The 15,841-nt window shown below is 54.6% G+C and overlaps 5 protein-coding genes across 5 annotated transcripts; 2 read left to right on the forward strand and 3 right to left on the reverse strand.

Moving 5' to 3' along the window:
• Positions 1-32: 32 nt before the first annotated feature.
• On the reverse strand, positions 33-2,104 carry SNF3 (Plasma membrane low glucose sensor). The gene is made up of 5 exons (XM_024468602.1): positions 1,910-2,104; positions 1,433-1,758; positions 1,241-1,385; positions 873-1,193; positions 33-768 (listed from the first exon to the last, which is right to left on the reverse strand). The coding sequence occupies exons 1-5, from the start codon at positions 2,005-2,007 to the stop codon at positions 354-356; spliced, it is 1,305 nt and encodes a 434-aa protein (XP_024323980.1). The 5' UTR covers positions 2,008-2,104; the 3' UTR covers positions 33-353.
• A 1,187-nt stretch (positions 2,105-3,291) lies between these two features.
• On the reverse strand, positions 3,292-6,139 carry NSE4 (nuclear protein). The gene is made up of 2 exons (XM_024468603.1): positions 4,547-6,139; positions 3,292-4,477 (listed from the first exon to the last, which is right to left on the reverse strand). Exons 1-2 carry the CDS (start codon positions 5,862-5,864, stop codon positions 4,290-4,292), a joined length of 1,506 nt encoding a protein of 501 aa, XP_024323979.1. The 5' UTR covers positions 5,865-6,139; the 3' UTR covers positions 3,292-4,289.
• On the forward strand, positions 6,140-9,416 carry VPS34 (Phosphatidylinositol (PI) 3-kinase). Its single transcript, XM_024468604.1, has 3 exons — positions 6,140-6,443; positions 6,504-6,590; positions 6,647-9,416. The coding sequence occupies exons 1-3, from the start codon at positions 6,385-6,387 to the stop codon at positions 9,234-9,236; spliced, it is 2,736 nt and encodes a 911-aa protein (XP_024323986.1). The 5' UTR covers positions 6,140-6,384; the 3' UTR covers positions 9,237-9,416.
• An 87-nt stretch (positions 9,417-9,503) lies between these two features.
• Positions 9,504-10,920, reverse strand: VMA11 (v-type proton ATPase 16 kDa proteolipid subunit 2; the record flags this gene model as incomplete). Its single annotated transcript, XM_024468605.1, has 5 exons — positions 10,370-10,920; positions 10,163-10,293; positions 10,056-10,086; positions 9,913-9,995; positions 9,504-9,830 (listed from the first exon to the last, which is right to left on the reverse strand). Exons 1-5 carry the CDS (start codon positions 10,902-10,904, stop codon positions 9,504-9,506), a joined length of 1,107 nt encoding a protein of 368 aa, XP_024323985.1. The 5' UTR covers positions 10,905-10,920.
• A 251-nt stretch (positions 10,921-11,171) lies between these two features.
• ROM2 (RHO1 GDP-GTP exchange protein 2) lies at positions 11,172-15,814 on the forward strand. Its single transcript, XM_024468606.1, has 4 exons — positions 11,172-13,864; positions 13,918-14,254; positions 14,302-15,152; positions 15,227-15,814. Exons 1-4 carry the CDS (start codon positions 11,435-11,437, stop codon positions 15,407-15,409), a joined length of 3,801 nt encoding a protein of 1,266 aa, XP_024323887.1. The 5' UTR covers positions 11,172-11,434; the 3' UTR covers positions 15,410-15,814.
• The last annotated feature ends 27 nt before the right edge of the window (positions 15,815-15,841 follow it).

A 15,841-nucleotide genomic window follows, 5' to 3' on the forward strand; every position in this document is an offset into this window, starting at 1 on the left:
ACCGCATCCCCCGTCCCCAACACCCCCCCTTCCACCTCCTCAGCCCCCACCTTCCGCGATTTATCCGCGAAACGTTTAGTCGGCACCCATCCCACCGAGTTTCTCGCAACACTAACCTCATCATACAGCTCGTCGATTTGCTCGAGCGTGAGACCCTTAGTTTCGTAGATGAAGAAGTACACGAAGGCGATGCAGAGGAAGCAGCAGCCGAACCAGATGAAGAAGATTTTGGACTGGAGGTTTGCGTTGCCGGGTCCCCATTTCACGAGGTAAGGGGTTGAGTAGGCGATAGCCCAGTTGAAGAGCCCTATGGGAGGTTAACCTGTTACAGGCGGGGAAGTAGTCGATTGAGACTAGAGAGGGAAAGGAGGACACGTACAATTCGTAGCCGTAGTCATACTCAGACACTTTGCGCGGACCTTGAGCGGGAAAATCTCTCCTGTAACCACCCATGCAATTGGACCCCAGGTAGCTGCAAAGAAGAATATGAAAATACAGACGAATGCAATCCCCGCCTTCTGCGCTGCGACATTATGAACAATAATATTGCCCGCGACATCTTGGGAGGTGGTGGTTGTACCTAGGACGGCGACGAGGAGCTGGCTGACGGCCATGCCGACGGCGCCCCAGAGCAGGAGCGGGCGGCGGCCGATCTTGTCGATGGCGTAGAGACCGGGGAAGGTGGAGGCGACGTTGACGGCGCTGGTGATCATTTGGATGACGAAGGGGTTGGTGATTCCCGAGTTTTTAAAGTATTGAGTTCCGTAACTAGGAGAGGTTAGTGGAGATATCCCGAGAGCGGCATGACGGTCAGGGAAGGCAGATTATGCCTCGCAACTATATGCCAGTGATAACATCTGCGTGTAACTTACTAGAAAATGAAATTGACACCAGTAAGCTGCTGTAGCGCTTGAAGCAAGCAGCCAGTCAAAAGCCGCTTCCCGATGTTGCCGCGGAAGCAGTCGAGGTAGCTCGCCTTTCCCAAATGTAGCTCGTAGTTGTGGTTTGCCTCGATCTCGTTTAGCTCCTGAATGATGGCTGGGTGGTCAACTCCGAGGCGTCTGAGGCGGGCGAGGGAACGCGCAGCCTTGTCATGCCGGGTGCGTTTGACGAGGTAACGCGGGGATTCGGGGAGGAAGATCATGCCGCCCCCGAGGATGATTGCATAGGCGAACTGAACGGCGATGGGGATTCTGGTGCGGGTTAGTAATGTGCTAGGCAGCGATAAGAGTGGACTGACCTGTATGAGCCCGTGTCATTGCGCTTCGACGTGGCATTGTCCACGACGGCAGCTAGGAGAAGCCCAATGGTGATGGCCAGTTGATATGCTCCCACAATAACACCACGAATCCATTTCGGCGCCGTCTCAGACTGATATAATGGAACTGCAGCGCGTCAGCTAAACCCCCAACCAGGCTCATGGCCATCATACTCAAAGCAGAAACCAGCCCAACACCAAAACCAGCAAAGAAGCGTCCGGCCAAGAAGAGTGGAATCGCCGTCGCGGCAGTCTGCAGGATAACTCCAAAAGAGAAAACTATAGCAGAGCCTACGAGCGCGAATCGACGACCGAGGAAGTCGGCGAAGGGTGCTGCGGAGAGCGAGCCAAAGAAGGTACCGGCAGACAGGATGGAGACGATAGCTGCGGTGTTCGAGGCGGAGATGTCGGGTCCGCCATTCGCATCGCGCGTACCGTCGGTGAAGAGCGCCTTCCAGTAGTCCATGGCAATGATGCCGGAAATTGTGCCGGTATCATATCTGGAGGATGTTAGGACTGGCACATCTCCTCCTCCTCTCTTCTCTCTCTCTCTCTCTCTCTCTCACACACACACACACACACACACACTCTCTCTCTCTCTCTCTCTCTCTCTCTCTCTCTCGCTGGGCTTAGATTATTGAGGTCACTCACCCGAAGAGAATACCACCAAAGGCAACGAAGAAACCAATGACAATGGCCGGCCAGGAGCGGCCGGGCACGTCTTTCGGCTTCTTCAGAGCGAGACCCATGGCGATTTACTGTATTTTCCAGAACAGGAGGATTTATAGTTGCAATTGGGAAGAAGTGAGAAGTCAACTGAGAGAATACGCAGGATGTATGACAGAGCCCATTGCTTAGCTGGGGGGCGGGCGGGGAAATCACTATTTATACAAGCAGCAGAGCACCACATAGGAAAGTCGCGGGGGGGAGGGGCATGGAAGCGGAGGGTAGGAAGGGACCAGGGAGGGGTAAGCAGGGTCAAGGGGGGTTGGTTGTGCGAGCATTATTGGATGGGGTGCACGACGTGAATCCGCGGGGACTTGTTTTGAGGTCTGGGTAACAAGGAGTAGGCAAGACATCAACGCTCGCGGGCAAGGAGAGTGGGAACTAGAGTGGTAGTGGTAAGTAATCCCTCATCGACCCGTGGTGCATCACCAAGGTATCCGGCGTCATAGAATGAACGACGTGGTCTGCCACTTCCGGCGTAGTATGGCGGGGAGACTCGAGTGTCGCAGAGCAGGTAGGTGACGGGGACACTGACTGTTCCTTCCTTTCCCAAGTACGGAGTACAGTAATTCTACGGCCAAATATCACATATCTCACCTGATATCCCACTGAAGATCTCCTCGCCCATGTTTGTCTCTCTCCTCCGTCGTCTTACCGCAGAGTACCCCCATGATCCCGCATCGTACTCACCGTTCAGTATCATTATGTACTGGTGGTGTAGTGTGATTTTCTTTCTTTCCTCTTCTCTGTTGACTCCCACCCGCCATCCACGTCAACGACATCCAAAAAAAGTTTCCTCGTCGCCAATCAGCGCCAATCAGCGCCAATCAGCTCCAATCAGCGCCCGCTTCCAATCCAGCAGACAACGCCCTCCACCCGGCACTTGGCCAGTTACATCCCTGCCCGCATTGTACTGTACAGATACGGTATAGTACTGTCGATATAGCACTCTACAGCACGATCGATACAGTGCAATATAGTATCTCTGTATACCTCATGCCGCTTTAACGCGTGTCTGCTATTAACGGCGTGCGAGGTGAGTATACAGCTCGCAAACAGACACGGAGCTGTGTACCAGCTACCAGGACACTCGCGGAACAGTACTCGTCGTCGCGATATCAAGCAAACGCACGCGGATGACAGTACACACCGTGTACTCCTACTCATCCCCCGCCATGTACCCCGAGCTCTCCGCATCGTTTGGTTCGCAGTCTTGTGATGCGTGACGTGGTAGCACTTATCTTGTTTCTCGTCGCCGTCGCCGTGGTGCTGTGGCCGTGTACCGTACGAGAATGTCACTGTGAACCACAACCAGGACAACCAGGACAACCAGGACAACCAGGACAACCAGGACAACCACGACAACCACGACAACCACGGATCGCCCTGGCTGGGAGGAGTCGAGCTCAAGCTCCAGCCCAGACGTATTGCCACCCCGTCCTCCCTCCCGGCTGGCGAACCACGTGTGCCGTCTATCCTTACTAAACAACGGGTAGGGAGGAGAATGCGGGGGAGTGGGAGTGGGAGTGGGAGTGGGAGCGGGAGACGGGCGGTGTTACGTACTATGGATGGATATCTCCGTACTTCCGATCTTGACTCGTGTGCTCGTCACATCGTGTGAGGGTAGTTGATGGAGGGCGGTGGATAATGACAGCACAGCTACCGCCCCATTACGCCGCTGGGAGAGGCAGGGGGGCCCGTCATGGTCGATGGCTACTGGGAAGAGGTTACGGAATACAATGATTCTACAGCGGGCATGGTACTGTACAGAGTTCCAGCCACGGGACGTGCAAATGAGTACAGAGACACAAAGACCGCCAGAGCACCTGTGAAATTGTCTGATGATGAGTCTACCGCCTCTAGCCTCCAGGCCGTGCGTCAAATCGAGCAACTTTTCAAAGCAAATCCGTCTCGTCCTATCCTCCTCCATCATTAGCTAGAGTCAAATCCCCCTCATCGTATCCAGCCAAACGCCATAAAAGACTTGTCAAGCAACCACCTAGTGGTATCAATATGCCGCAAAAACAAACGCCAACCCCCGCTCCACCGCCTAACGCCCGTCTCCCAAGCTTTTCTCTCTGAGCAAAATCTGTGTATGTGTATGGTGTATGTCTCGTGTAGTCTTGATGATGGTGACCGCGCCAGCAAACTCGGCATCATTCGTGAATAAAAATTAGTAAAAATCAAACTCCTTCTTCTCCCCATGTGCGATAGGCTCCCTGTATACCCAAGCTCTTCCACTGCGAAAGGTAGTTCCGGGGCGGATGTGAATTCAAGACGGAGTCGAGTGGCTCGGGAGACACGTCTAGCTGTACCACCCCCTCGCGCCGACGGCCCGCTGCACCACCTCTTCCCTATGCTCGATAATCGGCTCGCGGATCTCGAACACCTCGATCAGCTCCTCCCACGTAGCCATGTCGATCGCGAAGATGGCCTGGTGCTTCGAGACGTCCTTCTTGACGGCCTCTACGCGCCTGGGCGGTTCAGCCTCACCTAATCGCGCACGTTAGCTTGTCATTCTCCACGTATCCTCAAAGGGAATCAGGCACAAGTGCAACTTACCAAGAAACGGCAACCCGTCCTCATCAACCGTGATAGCCGCCTTGCCATCGCGAATCAAGAAGCTGACATAGAACATATTCTCGACCGTCTGCCCGAACGAGCGCGGGTTAATCACGAATCGAAACAAGTCCATCCCACCGTCAGCATTAAGCCCATGTCTACGCATCAGCACCTTGACCTCCTCATCCGTAATACCCTCCCACGCCTCCGCCTCACAAGCATCCATCCCCGCCGCCGAAGCGTACCGCAGCCTCTCCATGATCCGCGCACACAAGAACGTCAAGCTCGAGTTCTCGCTGCGCTCAATGTCCTCCGGGCGCAGGATCTCAGGCTGCGTCTCCACGAGATCGCGGTTCGCGTTCGGGGCGCGTCGTTGGATGGCCCGGCGGGCGCGCTTCTCAAGTGAGAGGGGGCCAAGCAGGAAGCCGGGGATGGGAGGGCGGGTGTTGTGCTGTTGGCAGGCGAAGGCGCCGAGGTGGGACCAGTCGAGCATGTCGCCCGCTTCGGGGTCGTCGTCGTCGGGGTTGTCGCCGTTCTGGATGGACCGGCGGCGGGTTTGTGTGGAGGCGGGCGCGCGGGAGGAGGGGCTGGGGGCGGAGCCTTGTCCGTTACGCATGAAGGTCATGCATTTGGCGACGAAGTGGTCGATGTCGACGCGGCGGTCTGTGTCGCCGAGCGTGAGCTTCTCGATTTTCTTCAGGGAGAGGTCGGCTGCGTTGGCGATGAGCCGGGAGTCGACTGTCGCGTCGCCTGTCTGCTTGACGCCGTTGAGGATATCATCCGCTTCGAGCAGGGTTTGTTTGAGTCCTTCATTGTCGGCGTGGAGAAATTCGGCGCGGTTGTTATTGAGATCCTTCTCGAGATTGCGGAACCGCGCGCGGAGTTCCCTGCGCTCTTGCAGGTCCTGATCGGGGTCGTAGTTATCGCTGCCTTCCTCGTCTCCGTTTTGGCTAACCGGCGACCCGTTCTCGGGTTCCCTGGTCCTGCGTCTGACGGATCGGCTCCTGTCACCGTCACCAGCGTCGCGAACCTCCACAGCCTTGCGCTTGACACTCCGTCCATTGCTGATTTCCGCTAGTCCACGGCTCACCGGCGGCGCGGCCATGCCTTCGGGTCCCTTTCCCTTGTCGACACGAGAGCGTGCTGCCTTATTCTCTTTGTCCGACGAATGTGACGCGGCGGAATGTGGGGATGATGATGGCGAGGTGTCTCGGGGCGCGCTGTTCAGTGATCGACGCAGGGTAGGCTTCGGTGAGGCGTCCCATACATCCTCACTGTATGTCGGAGTTCGGGATTTTGATGGCATGAGTCGTGACATGTATAATCGTCTGATGTGGAACTTTCGGGAGTGTTGGGGAAGAAATGCGCGATTCCCTCCCTTGCTTCACTTTAGCTAGCGCCAAACTCCAAACAAACAAGTTTGCGCGTCAGTTTCCGATGTCGTAGAATAGAAATATAGGTTATTATTGGCGATCGCAGTATTGGGAGACACCACAAACAGAGTGTAGAATCGAAGGAATCGAAGTAGTCGTTTGATGATAAGTGGATTTGTTCAAGTGAAAGTTGGAAACGCGCCCTCATTGAGGCATCTTTCGTTTGTCGACATCCGATCTGTGGCTAGTGCTGTTAGGCTGGCTGGCACGGACCATTTTGTTTTAAGTGGTTACGGAGTACTCCGTACCTGTGTCGCAATTAGAGCCTCGCCAGTAACTCGAGTAACTTAGTCTGGTGGTGCGACCAGACGCCTTGAAGGTTATCGTTATCCGCAGCAACAGACGCTGTTAATGCTTGTATAATACTTCAATATTCTTTTGATATATTCCTGAGGAGAATGTATCATGGATCCTTTTTCTTTTGCATGCTCTGAGGCCTTGGAGCTACCTCTTAATGTGAAGATGCAAGTCTTTCCCCACGTCCACCCAGTCTGTTACCTTGAGGGCTTCCTAACATTGAGCAGTGTGCGCCTCGAAGGAGAACAGACCCAGATCCCATTTTCGACTCTAATAAAGAGGCCCGACCTGCGACATATCGGGTCAAATATCAGGTAGTGACAGGCAACCCCGTTCCAATCAAGTGCCATGCTAACAGCTCCATCCATAGCCCTCACTCGGATCTCTACTTGACTGTGCAGCTATGGGCTGACTCGAAGCCTCTTACAGTCCCAGTGCGAACTCCATACAAGCCGTTTAAGAATGAGAGGAAATGGGGGAACTGGTTGACACTGCCTGTTACGTTTAATACGCTTCCCTTGACGGCGCAACTCGCGATTACTGTCTGGGACGTTTCTCCCGCCGGCGGGGATGGAGCTCAAGGACACTCGATACCCTTCGGCGGAACCACATTTCCTCTTTTCGATAAGGAAAATACGTTGCAGAAAGGTCGACAGCTATGCCACTTGCACCGACACAAAGCCGCGGACGGGTTAGCGGGAACATCAACTCCAGCGTCATTGCCGACGCGAAGGAGCGAAAAGAATGGAGAGTCGGAGAACGGACTGGTGGATAAGGAGCAGGAAGAGGCTGAGAGACTAGAGAAGTTGCTGAAGAAGCATGAGATGGGAGAAATTCCTCGGGTGGAATGGCTTGATCAACTGGTTTTCCGTAACATCGAAAAACAAAACATCCTCTCGTCAAGTCCGTCGGCCAAGTCGCTACAGAACAGACGTTCGAAACCCGACGGCGATATTACCACGCTCGACGGAGAAGTTGAAGCAGATATCGAGAACGAGGTGTTCACGCTGCATATTGAGCTACCACGTTTCGATTTCCCAGTAGTCTTTTCTGACCACGAGTACCCGCCTCCACCGATATCTTCGATGCAGCACTTGTCCTCGTCGCAAAACAACATTCTTAAGCCACCACCAGTGGTTTACTTTGGACCAGGCGTTGATGGGGAAGGTGATGGTGGGTCGTTTGGAGGACGCCTTGTCCGTATATACGACCCTGAGGTAGGCTCCCGAGACAACCCCGCAGAAACCAAGCATCGTCGACTTGTACGTGGCCATAGAACAGGGGCAATGGACCGCGACCTAAGACCGAACGCAAGATTCCGTGATGAGTTGAACCAGATCGTTGGATCACCTCCGACCCATGCGCTGTCGCCAGATGAGAAGGATTTAATTTGGAAGTTCAGGCATCATCTTACGAAAGATAAGAGGGCATTGACCAAGTTTGTTAAATCAGTCAACTGGCAAGACAATAGCGAGGCTAGGCAAGCCGTTCAGCTCCTCTCAAAATGGACTGAAATCGACGTCGACGATGCACTTGAGCTCTTGGGACCAAGCTTCGATAATTCAGATGTCAGGGCATACGCAGTTGACCGTTTACGGAAATCCGACGACGATGAACTATTGCTCTATCTGCTCCAACTAGTCCAGGCCCTTAAATTTGAACACAAAACACCAAATTCGTCAGATGAGCCCAAAGCAGACTCTTCCCTGGCCCAGTTCCTCATTGCACGAGCTGCGAAGAGCTTCATGCTCGGCAACTACTTCCATTGGTATCTTATGGTCGAATGCGATGATAAGAGCGCCGGACAGCCGCCACAATACCGCAAGCTCTTTGCAAAGGTCGAGTATGACTTTATGATAGAACTAGAGAAGACACCTACCGGCAAGGAAACTCGAAAGTTACTCCTCCGGCAAGCCGAGTTCGTCGCCGTCATATCCAAGATCTCGCTCGAGACAAGCGCCAAAGGAGGTCCAACCATAGCCAAAAAGGCGGAGCGGGCCAAACAATTTCTCGTGGATTCGAAGAACGAGTTGATCAATATTGACCCACCTCTACCTCTACCGCTCGATCCATCCGTCCTAATAAGCGGCGTCTACCCCGAAGAGACATCGGTCTTCAAATCCTCTCTCTCCCCATTAAAAATGACCTTCCGCACCTCATCCGGCCGCCGCTACCCCATCATCTTCAAAACAGGCGACGACCTCCGCCAAGACCAACTCGTCATCCAAATCATCACCCTAATGGACCAGCTCCTCCGCAAAGAGAACCTCGACCTCAAGCTCTCCCCCTACAAGATCCTCGCCACCGGCGTCACCGCCGGCGCCGTCCAATTTGTCCCCTCCTCCTCCCTCGCCGCCATCTCCACTAAACACCGCAGCAGCGGCCAACCCCCCATCCTCACCTACCTGCGCACCCACAACCCCGACGCCACCGCGCCCCTGGGCGTCCGCAAGGAAGCAATGGACACCTACGTCAAGTCGTGCGCGGGATACTGCGTCATCACCTACCTACTCGGCGTCGGCGACCGGCACCTCGACAACCTCCTCCTCGCGCCCTCAGGGCACTTCTTCCACGCCGACTTCGGGTACATCCTCGGCCGCGACCCGAAGCCGTTCGCGCCGCTGATGAAGCTAGGCTCGGAGATGGCGGATGGGATGGGAGGGCAGCAGGACGAGAATTGGGCACGCTTCAAGGAGTACGCGTTCACGGCGTATGCGGCGCTGAGGAAGCAGAGCGGGCTGGTGCTGAATCTGTTTGGGCTGATGGTGGATGCGAATATTCCGGATATCCGCGCGGAGCCGGAGAGGGTGGTGGAGAAGGTGATGGAGCGGTTTATGTTGGAGATGAGTGAGGAGGAGGCGATTAGGGGGTTTGAACGCATTATTGAGGATAGTGTGGGGGCGATCTTTCCGGTGGTTATTGATCGCTTGCATGGGATTGTGCAGCATTTCCGGACGTAAGGGGTGGGTATTGTTTTTGTTGGTAAGGTGTATTGGTGTTTGGTGTGGTAGACGATCGTATGCAATACTTATAGAGCAAGACAGATGTTATATTGTACTGCACTGATAATATTGACGACGCATGCTTAAATTGAACATGTGAACAGTAAACACCAAACTCCACGTAATGCAGCACTGGCCCTCAGCAACCAGTGGTCTATCTAGACCTACACCCCCCCTCCCCCCCTTCACCACCAACATCCCCTTCAATACCCTACCCCCCCTCACTCATCCCCTACTCTTCGTATTCAAAATCAACGCCACAATCAACCCATACAACCCCAACACCTCCCCAAAAATCAGAATCAGCACCATCCCCACAAAAATCCTAGACTGCTGCATATAACTCCTCACCCCCATATCCCCCACAATCCCAATCGCATACCCCGCCGCTAGGCCCGTGAGCCCGACAGACAGGCCCGCGGCGAGGTGCAGGAAGCCCGTGAAGAGCGCGTAGTGCTGCCCCGGGGGTGGGGCCATGTCGCCGGCGATTAGGACGGCGATGACGAGGGAGTAGACGGCGATGATGCCGGACATGACGACGGGGATGAGGGACTAGATGGGGGAGGGGCGGTTAGCGCGGGTTGTGGATGGGGGTTTGGGGTGTGGGGGGAGGGAGGGGGGGAGGTATTATTACCTTCATGATGAGGTCTGGTCTAAACGTTCCCACGCCCGAGATTCCAATGCCCGATTTCGCCGTGCCGTATGCGGCGCCAATAGCTATACCTTGTTAGCCATCCCCTCTCACAGTCTCTCCCGTCCATCGTATAGGAGACCTACTGCCAAAGATCATCGCAAACGCAATTCCGGCCTGTCAAAGCTGTCAGCTCCCTCTCTCTCCACGGTACTCAATCCCGTCGTAAGGGGGTGGGCGGGGGGTGCCATACCATTCCAATGAACGGCGCAAACTTGGGGGCGGATTCCGAGTCTGCCATTGTGAAGGCAGGCGCAGAGTGTTGATGTGCTGGTGGGCTGGTGCTGCTGCGATGGAAGCAGATGCGTTGGAGGGTCGTCGATGCTGTACCGCGAGTCAGCCAGAGGTCGAAGCTATCCGCGAATGGCGCTAGCGCGTATGGAGGTTCGTGTCACGTGACTTTGTTGAGAAAACGAATGAATCGCAGGGAATAAATCGCAGGGAATGAATCGCGTAGTCATGGGTGAGTGGGACATGATTAGATGGCATACGACGAGGGGATCGTGAGAATGAATCAGTCTGTGTTTCTTTTTGTATGCCTCGATATGGCATGACTTGATGGTGGGAGAGAGGCCGTGTGAATTGTTTCTTGGGATCTCCAATGACGATGCCCAGGATTCAGTGAAATAGAGTAGACACAGCCTCAGTTGACCCGCTTCTAGGACACCACAGCCACAGCCCCTTATCATACTGTAGTAAGTTATGGAGCCGGCAAGGGAATGCACTGTGCCTCTCACTAGCCACGATGGAGTCGATGGATATAGGGGAGAATGGGAGAATGACGATGAGGGAGTCGGCGTGTCCGTGGAAGAGAACTCCAGTCGGGAGTGCTGTTCATGGATACTCTCACAATAGCTGTACTGCGATGGACTGACCGCTGCTGAAACACCGTCTGCATACTCCCCATCCCGGATATATAACAATATATAGCACATATACTAGAATATTCACACAAATCTCATAATCCATCACATCAATATATCAGGCCAACCCAGGCCAACCCCAACTAAAACTTGCTGGACTTGCCTGTCGTGCACGCTGTAACTTCCCCGTAACTTCCCCGTAAATGCCCTGTACGTGCCTCGCCATTAGCGCTCTTTAGCACACTTTAGCACACTTTAGCCCACTCTAGCCCACTCGTCCTCTGTCTGGTCTGGTACTCCACTACCCATACTATACTCTGTGCGTTATCCCGTACCTTTTCCCGTCCAAGAACAACCAAACGGCCTCGTCAGCCAACAGTCGACGACGCCAAAACCCAACTCCACACCACAAACCACTGAACACCACCTGCATATTTCATACCTTCCCACGAACTGGCTGTGACCACAACAACTTCAATGTCATACGCCTTGCCCCCCTCTCAAGGCTTGAGACTGTGCGCTGCCTCCTAGCACATCCTTATTCCCCCGACGGACCCGGCCATAATAAGGATTGCCTCTGGTCTCCACAGATCGATTCCGCCATGGCAAATTATCAAGGACCTAGGCCAAACGGAGGCAGGCAGAGCGACTATGGCCAGCCGCCGTCATCAAACAATCAGCGGGATGCCGCCTTCTCCAACATCTTTGGTGCTGCGCCGCCACCAGGTCGCTCCCAGACCATGACCTCGTCCAACCCGTCTCCCAACATGATGCCACGGCCTGGAAGAACACAGACAATGGGCTCGCAGTATGATGGACGGTCTCCCATGGGCCGCGAGTCTCCGCCGCGGATGCCTCCTCCCCGACAGCCTCCGCCGCGGCAGCCAGGGGGATATCCTCCACAATCCCCCTCATACGCACCCAACGGCCAAGCCGGCCCCAATGGTTACTACCAAGGCCCACAGAGGCTAGCTTCCAACAGCGGCCCTCAAGTTCGCGATCAGCAGCTACCTCCCCCTCCTCCTCGGCTAGACCAGAGAAGGCCATATCCAGGACCCCAGAGGGTGGACCTGAGACAACAACCTAATATTTCCCAGCAGCAGCAATTTGCGCAACAGCAACGACAGCCCCCGCAGCGAGCATACGGCGGTCCAGCACCGGCCATGAACTCTGATCCGTATCGCTCACAGTCAATGGCATCGATTTCACGGCCGCAGATCTACCAGGCCCCACCGAGCAACTTTCAGCAAGCACCCGCAAATGCGTTCCGACACGCACCATATCAGAACAACCAACAGATGTCGTCTAAGATCACGGCGCAGGGCCGCCCGGTTCCCGAAAGAACGCACGATGAGCGCACGATGTCCATGGCGAGTTATCCGCAAGGGCGAGACCACCAGACAATGAGTGGTCGTGTTATACCCACTAGACGCGCGGAAGAGCCGCAGGAGAGGACAAATGGATATCAGATTGAGACCCCAGGTGCTGCCGGATCTATGACCCGTACGACCAGCATGGCGTCAACACAGGCCACTGAAGGCTCGGGCCGGTCTATGTCTATGGCATCGACGGTGGTCCCCCCGGAAAGTGTCAATAATAGGACATCTGTTAAGTCGAATGGCAGCGGGACAGGACGGAGGGTGGCTACCAAGGCTCCCCTCGTATATCCAGCTCTGCTGTCTCGTGTCGGAGAATGCTTCAGGGATAGGATTCAAACGGGGGACCGGACGAAGAACGACCTCGCATATAAGCACGCATTTAGCGGTGCGGAAGCGGTGGATGTCATCAGCTATATCATCAAGACTACCGATAGAAATCTTGCTCTGCTCCTGGGTAGAGCTCTGGACGCCCAAAAGTTCTTTCACGATGTTACCTACGATCACCGATTACGAGATGCGCCGACTGAGATGTATCAATTCCGAGAGACTATGATGGATGATCCTTCCGACACCCCGGAGGTCAACGGTGTATTTGTTCTGCTGACGGAGTGCTATTCTCCTACTTGTACCCCTGACCACCTGTGTTACTCTATCGCGTGTCCAAGGAGATTGGAACAGCAGTCGCGACTCAATCTCAAGCCTCAACCAGGTCTGAGACGTGAGGACTCGCAGGCTAATCTCCATGACAACGAGCCCGATGAACAGAAATTGTGGATCAACACTGTATCCAAGGAGATTGCTGATAGCGTCGGAGACCGCGAGAAGAAGAGGCAGGAGGTCATCTCCGAGATCATGTACACTGAGAGAGATTTCGTCAAGGATCTTGAGTATTTGAGAGACTTCTGGATCTTTCCCTTGCGAGGACTTGTCAGGGATGTACCCCCTCCTATCCCGGAATCAAGACGAGAGCGGATCGTCCGGACCATTTTCTCTAATATTGTCGACCCCCCGAGTATCCACGGCGTCAGTTCCAAGTTCGCAGAGGCCCTCACAGAACGGCAAAGGAAACACCCAGTCGTTTCGGCCGTTGGCGATATTTTCTTAGAATTCGTGCCCCAGTTCGAGCCATTTATCACCTACGGATCAAACCAGCTGAATGCCAAGTTCGAATTTGAAAAGGAGAGGTCCCTGAATCCGTTCTTCTCCAAGTTCGTGGATGAGACGGAGCGCCGGAAGGAGTCTAGGAAGCTGGAACTCAACGGTTATCTCACTAAGCCTACGACGAGATTGGCTCGTTATCCACTGCTGTTGGACAATGTGCTCAAATATACGGATCCGGCAAGCCAAGATATCACGGATATCCCTAAGGCTATTAAATTGATTCGAGACCTCCTGACTCGTGTTAACGCAGAGTCTGGGAAGGCTGAGAACCGCTTTAATTTGAGGCAACTCCACGAACAGCTCCGATTTAGACCGAATGAACGGGTTGACTTGAAGCTTACGGATGAGGGCCGAGAGTTGATCTACAAAGGAGCTTTGAAGAAGTCTCCAACAGACCCAAGTGAGATTCAGGCTTACCTCTTTGACCATGCCATGCTTTTGGTGCGTGTGAAGATGGTGGGCAAGAAGGAAGAAGTGAAGGTTTATCGACGGGTAGGTTCCCAGGTTCTATTTTGGATAAGATTTTTATACTAATACTACTCTAGCCAATACCGTTAGAACTGCTGGCAATAAAAGAAATGGACGATGTAGTGCCTAGATTGGGCGTCGTCAAGAGGCCCACCTCAAGTTTACTGCCCGGGAACAAGAGCAACACCGCGGATACTACGAAGGGTTTCCCAGTCAGTTTCCGCCACCTGGGACGAAAGGGGGGCTACGAGTTAACTCTTTTCGCGTCCACTGTCGGGTCCCGGAAGAAGTGGCTCGAGTATATTGATGAACAGCAGGAGAAGCTACGTGCACGCGGAGACTTCTATAACAAGACCACGCTATCTGCCGGCTTCTTCACGGCGATGAACCGTGTTAATTGCGCCGCACCGTTTGGTAAGTCGCTTATACTGAGGCTGGTTGACAGAAGCTAACACTAGCAGATGGCGGACGAAAACTTATTTATGGTACTGATACTGGCATATACGTGTCAGATCGAAGATCAAAGGAGGCAGGGGCCAAGCCGAAACGTGTAATAGACGTACAAAACGTCACCCAAGTTGATGTCCTGGAGGAGTATCAGCTCCTCCTCGTACTATCAGCGAGATCGCTATTGTCGTTCCCGCTTTCAGCTCTCGATCCGAACGAGCCCACCCTCGGCAAGCGATCCAAGAAGATACAAAGCCATTGTAATTTCTTCAAGACCGGCATCTGTCTCGGCCGCCACCTAGTCTGCTGCGTCAAGTCATCCGCCCTCTCCACCACCATCAAGGTCTTCGAGCCCAACGACGCCATGTCCAAGGGCAAGAAGCAAAAGGGCTTCAAGATGTTCAACAGCGGCCAAGACGAGCTAAAAGCCTTCAAAGAATTCTACATCCCCACCGAATCCTCCTCCATCCACTTCCTCAAGTCCAAGCTCTGCGTCGCCTGCGCCCGCGGCTTCGAGGTCGTCTCCCTCGAGACGCTCGAGACGCAATCCCTCCTCGACCAGGCCGACACCTCGCTCGACTTCGTCGCGCGCAAGGAGAATGTCCGCCCGATCCACATCGAGCGCCTCAACGGCGAGTTCCTGCTCAACTACAGCGAGTTCTCGTTCTTCGTTAACCGCAACGGCTGGCGCGCGCGTCCGGACTGGCGCATCGAGTGGGAGGGCCTGCCGCAGAGTTTCGCCTTGTCGTATCCCTGGATCTTGGCGTTCGAGCCGAATTTCGTGGAGATTAGGAATATTGAGACGCAGGCGGTTCATATCATCCCGGCGAAGAATACACGCATGCTTCATACAAGCACGCGCGAGGTACAACCCCCCCCCCTTTCTATCCCCACCAAAATGTCGCGTGGTCAAAGCACTTACTAACACCCCCCCCGCAGATCCTCTACGCCTTCGAAGACGAGCGCGGCGAAGACATCGTCGCATCCATTGACTTCTGGCCCGCCGGCCAGCGACCCGACGCACGCATGTCCATCATGCCGCCCGCGCCGTCCACGGCCCCGCAACTACCCGCGCTGCAGATTGAGGGGGGGTCGTCGCGGCACTCGCATGTTAGGCAGTAGGGGCCTCTTGTGGTGCGCGAGGGGTGACGCCGGCGGCCAGGGTCGCGGCTACGCAGTTTCCCGGCGGACGAGGAGTATACTGGTTCTCGCTGCGCGGAGACGGGACGAGATGAGATGCGAGACTAGGACGATTAATTACTTGTCAGATGGTGGTGGTGGTGACTGTATAATAAGCCGCCTGCACTCTGTAGGCGGCTGCTGCGCGATTAGGGTGGAGGGGTATTAATTCATTCAATCGCTCCCCCATTCCTCGCGACATGTTGGTGTCGGGGGCCGAAGCGAGCGAGCGAGGTGACGGGTGAAGGGGTGAGCGAGGAGAGAGGTGGGAAGGTGTATTTTCGTTTAATATAGCTTTGAACCATCTGCAGGATTGGTGTGCGGTTAGATGGGTGTGTGTGGTGTGGGGGGTGAAAGGGAGGCAGGGGGGGAAGG

Source organism: Pseudogymnoascus destructans (genome assembly GCF_001641265.1).
Source record: "Pseudogymnoascus destructans isolate 20631-21 unplaced genomic scaffold scaffold_11, whole genome shotgun sequence".
NCBI lineage: Eukaryota > Fungi > Ascomycota > Leotiomycetes > Thelebolales > Thelebolaceae > Pseudogymnoascus > Pseudogymnoascus destructans.

Excerpts from the sequence above, each read along its gene's own strand:
- SNF3 (XM_024468602.1), bottom strand. The coding sequence starts at position 2,007 with ATGGGTCTCGCTCTGAAGAAGCCGAAAGACGTGCCCGGCCGCTCCTGG. Across the intron at positions 1,759-1,909 it reads TTTGGTGGTATTCTCTTCGG|ATATGATACCGGCACAATTT; the intron begins GTGAGTGACCTC and ends AACATCCTCCAG. Across the intron at positions 1,386-1,432 it reads TGGGCTGGTTTCTGCTTTGA|TTCCATTATATCAGTCTGAG; the intron begins GTATGATGGCCA and ends GACGCGCTGCAG.
- NSE4 (XM_024468603.1), bottom strand. The coding sequence starts at position 5,864 with ATGTCACGACTCATGCCATCAAAATCCCGAACTCCGACATACAGTGAG. Across the intron at positions 4,478-4,546 it reads GGACGGGTTGCCGTTTCTTG|GTGAGGCTGAACCGCCCAGG; the intron begins GTAAGTTGCACT and ends GTGCGCGATTAG.
- VPS34 (XM_024468604.1), top strand. The coding sequence starts at position 6,385 with ATGGATCCTTTTTCTTTTGCATGCTCTGAGGCCTTGGAGCTACCTCTT. Across the intron at positions 6,444-6,503 it reads CTACCTCTTAATGTGAAGAT|TGTGCGCCTCGAAGGAGAAC; the intron begins GCAAGTCTTTCC and ends AACATTGAGCAG. Across the intron at positions 6,591-6,646 it reads CATATCGGGTCAAATATCAG|CCCTCACTCGGATCTCTACT; the intron begins GTAGTGACAGGC and ends CTCCATCCATAG.
- ROM2 (XM_024468606.1), top strand. The coding sequence starts at position 11,435 with ATGGCAAATTATCAAGGACCTAGGCCAAACGGAGGCAGGCAGAGCGAC. Across the intron at positions 13,865-13,917 it reads AAGTGAAGGTTTATCGACGG|CCAATACCGTTAGAACTGCT; the intron begins GTAGGTTCCCAG and ends ATACTACTCTAG. Across the intron at positions 15,153-15,226 it reads TTCATACAAGCACGCGCGAG|ATCCTCTACGCCTTCGAAGA; the intron begins GTACAACCCCCC and ends CCCCCCCCGCAG.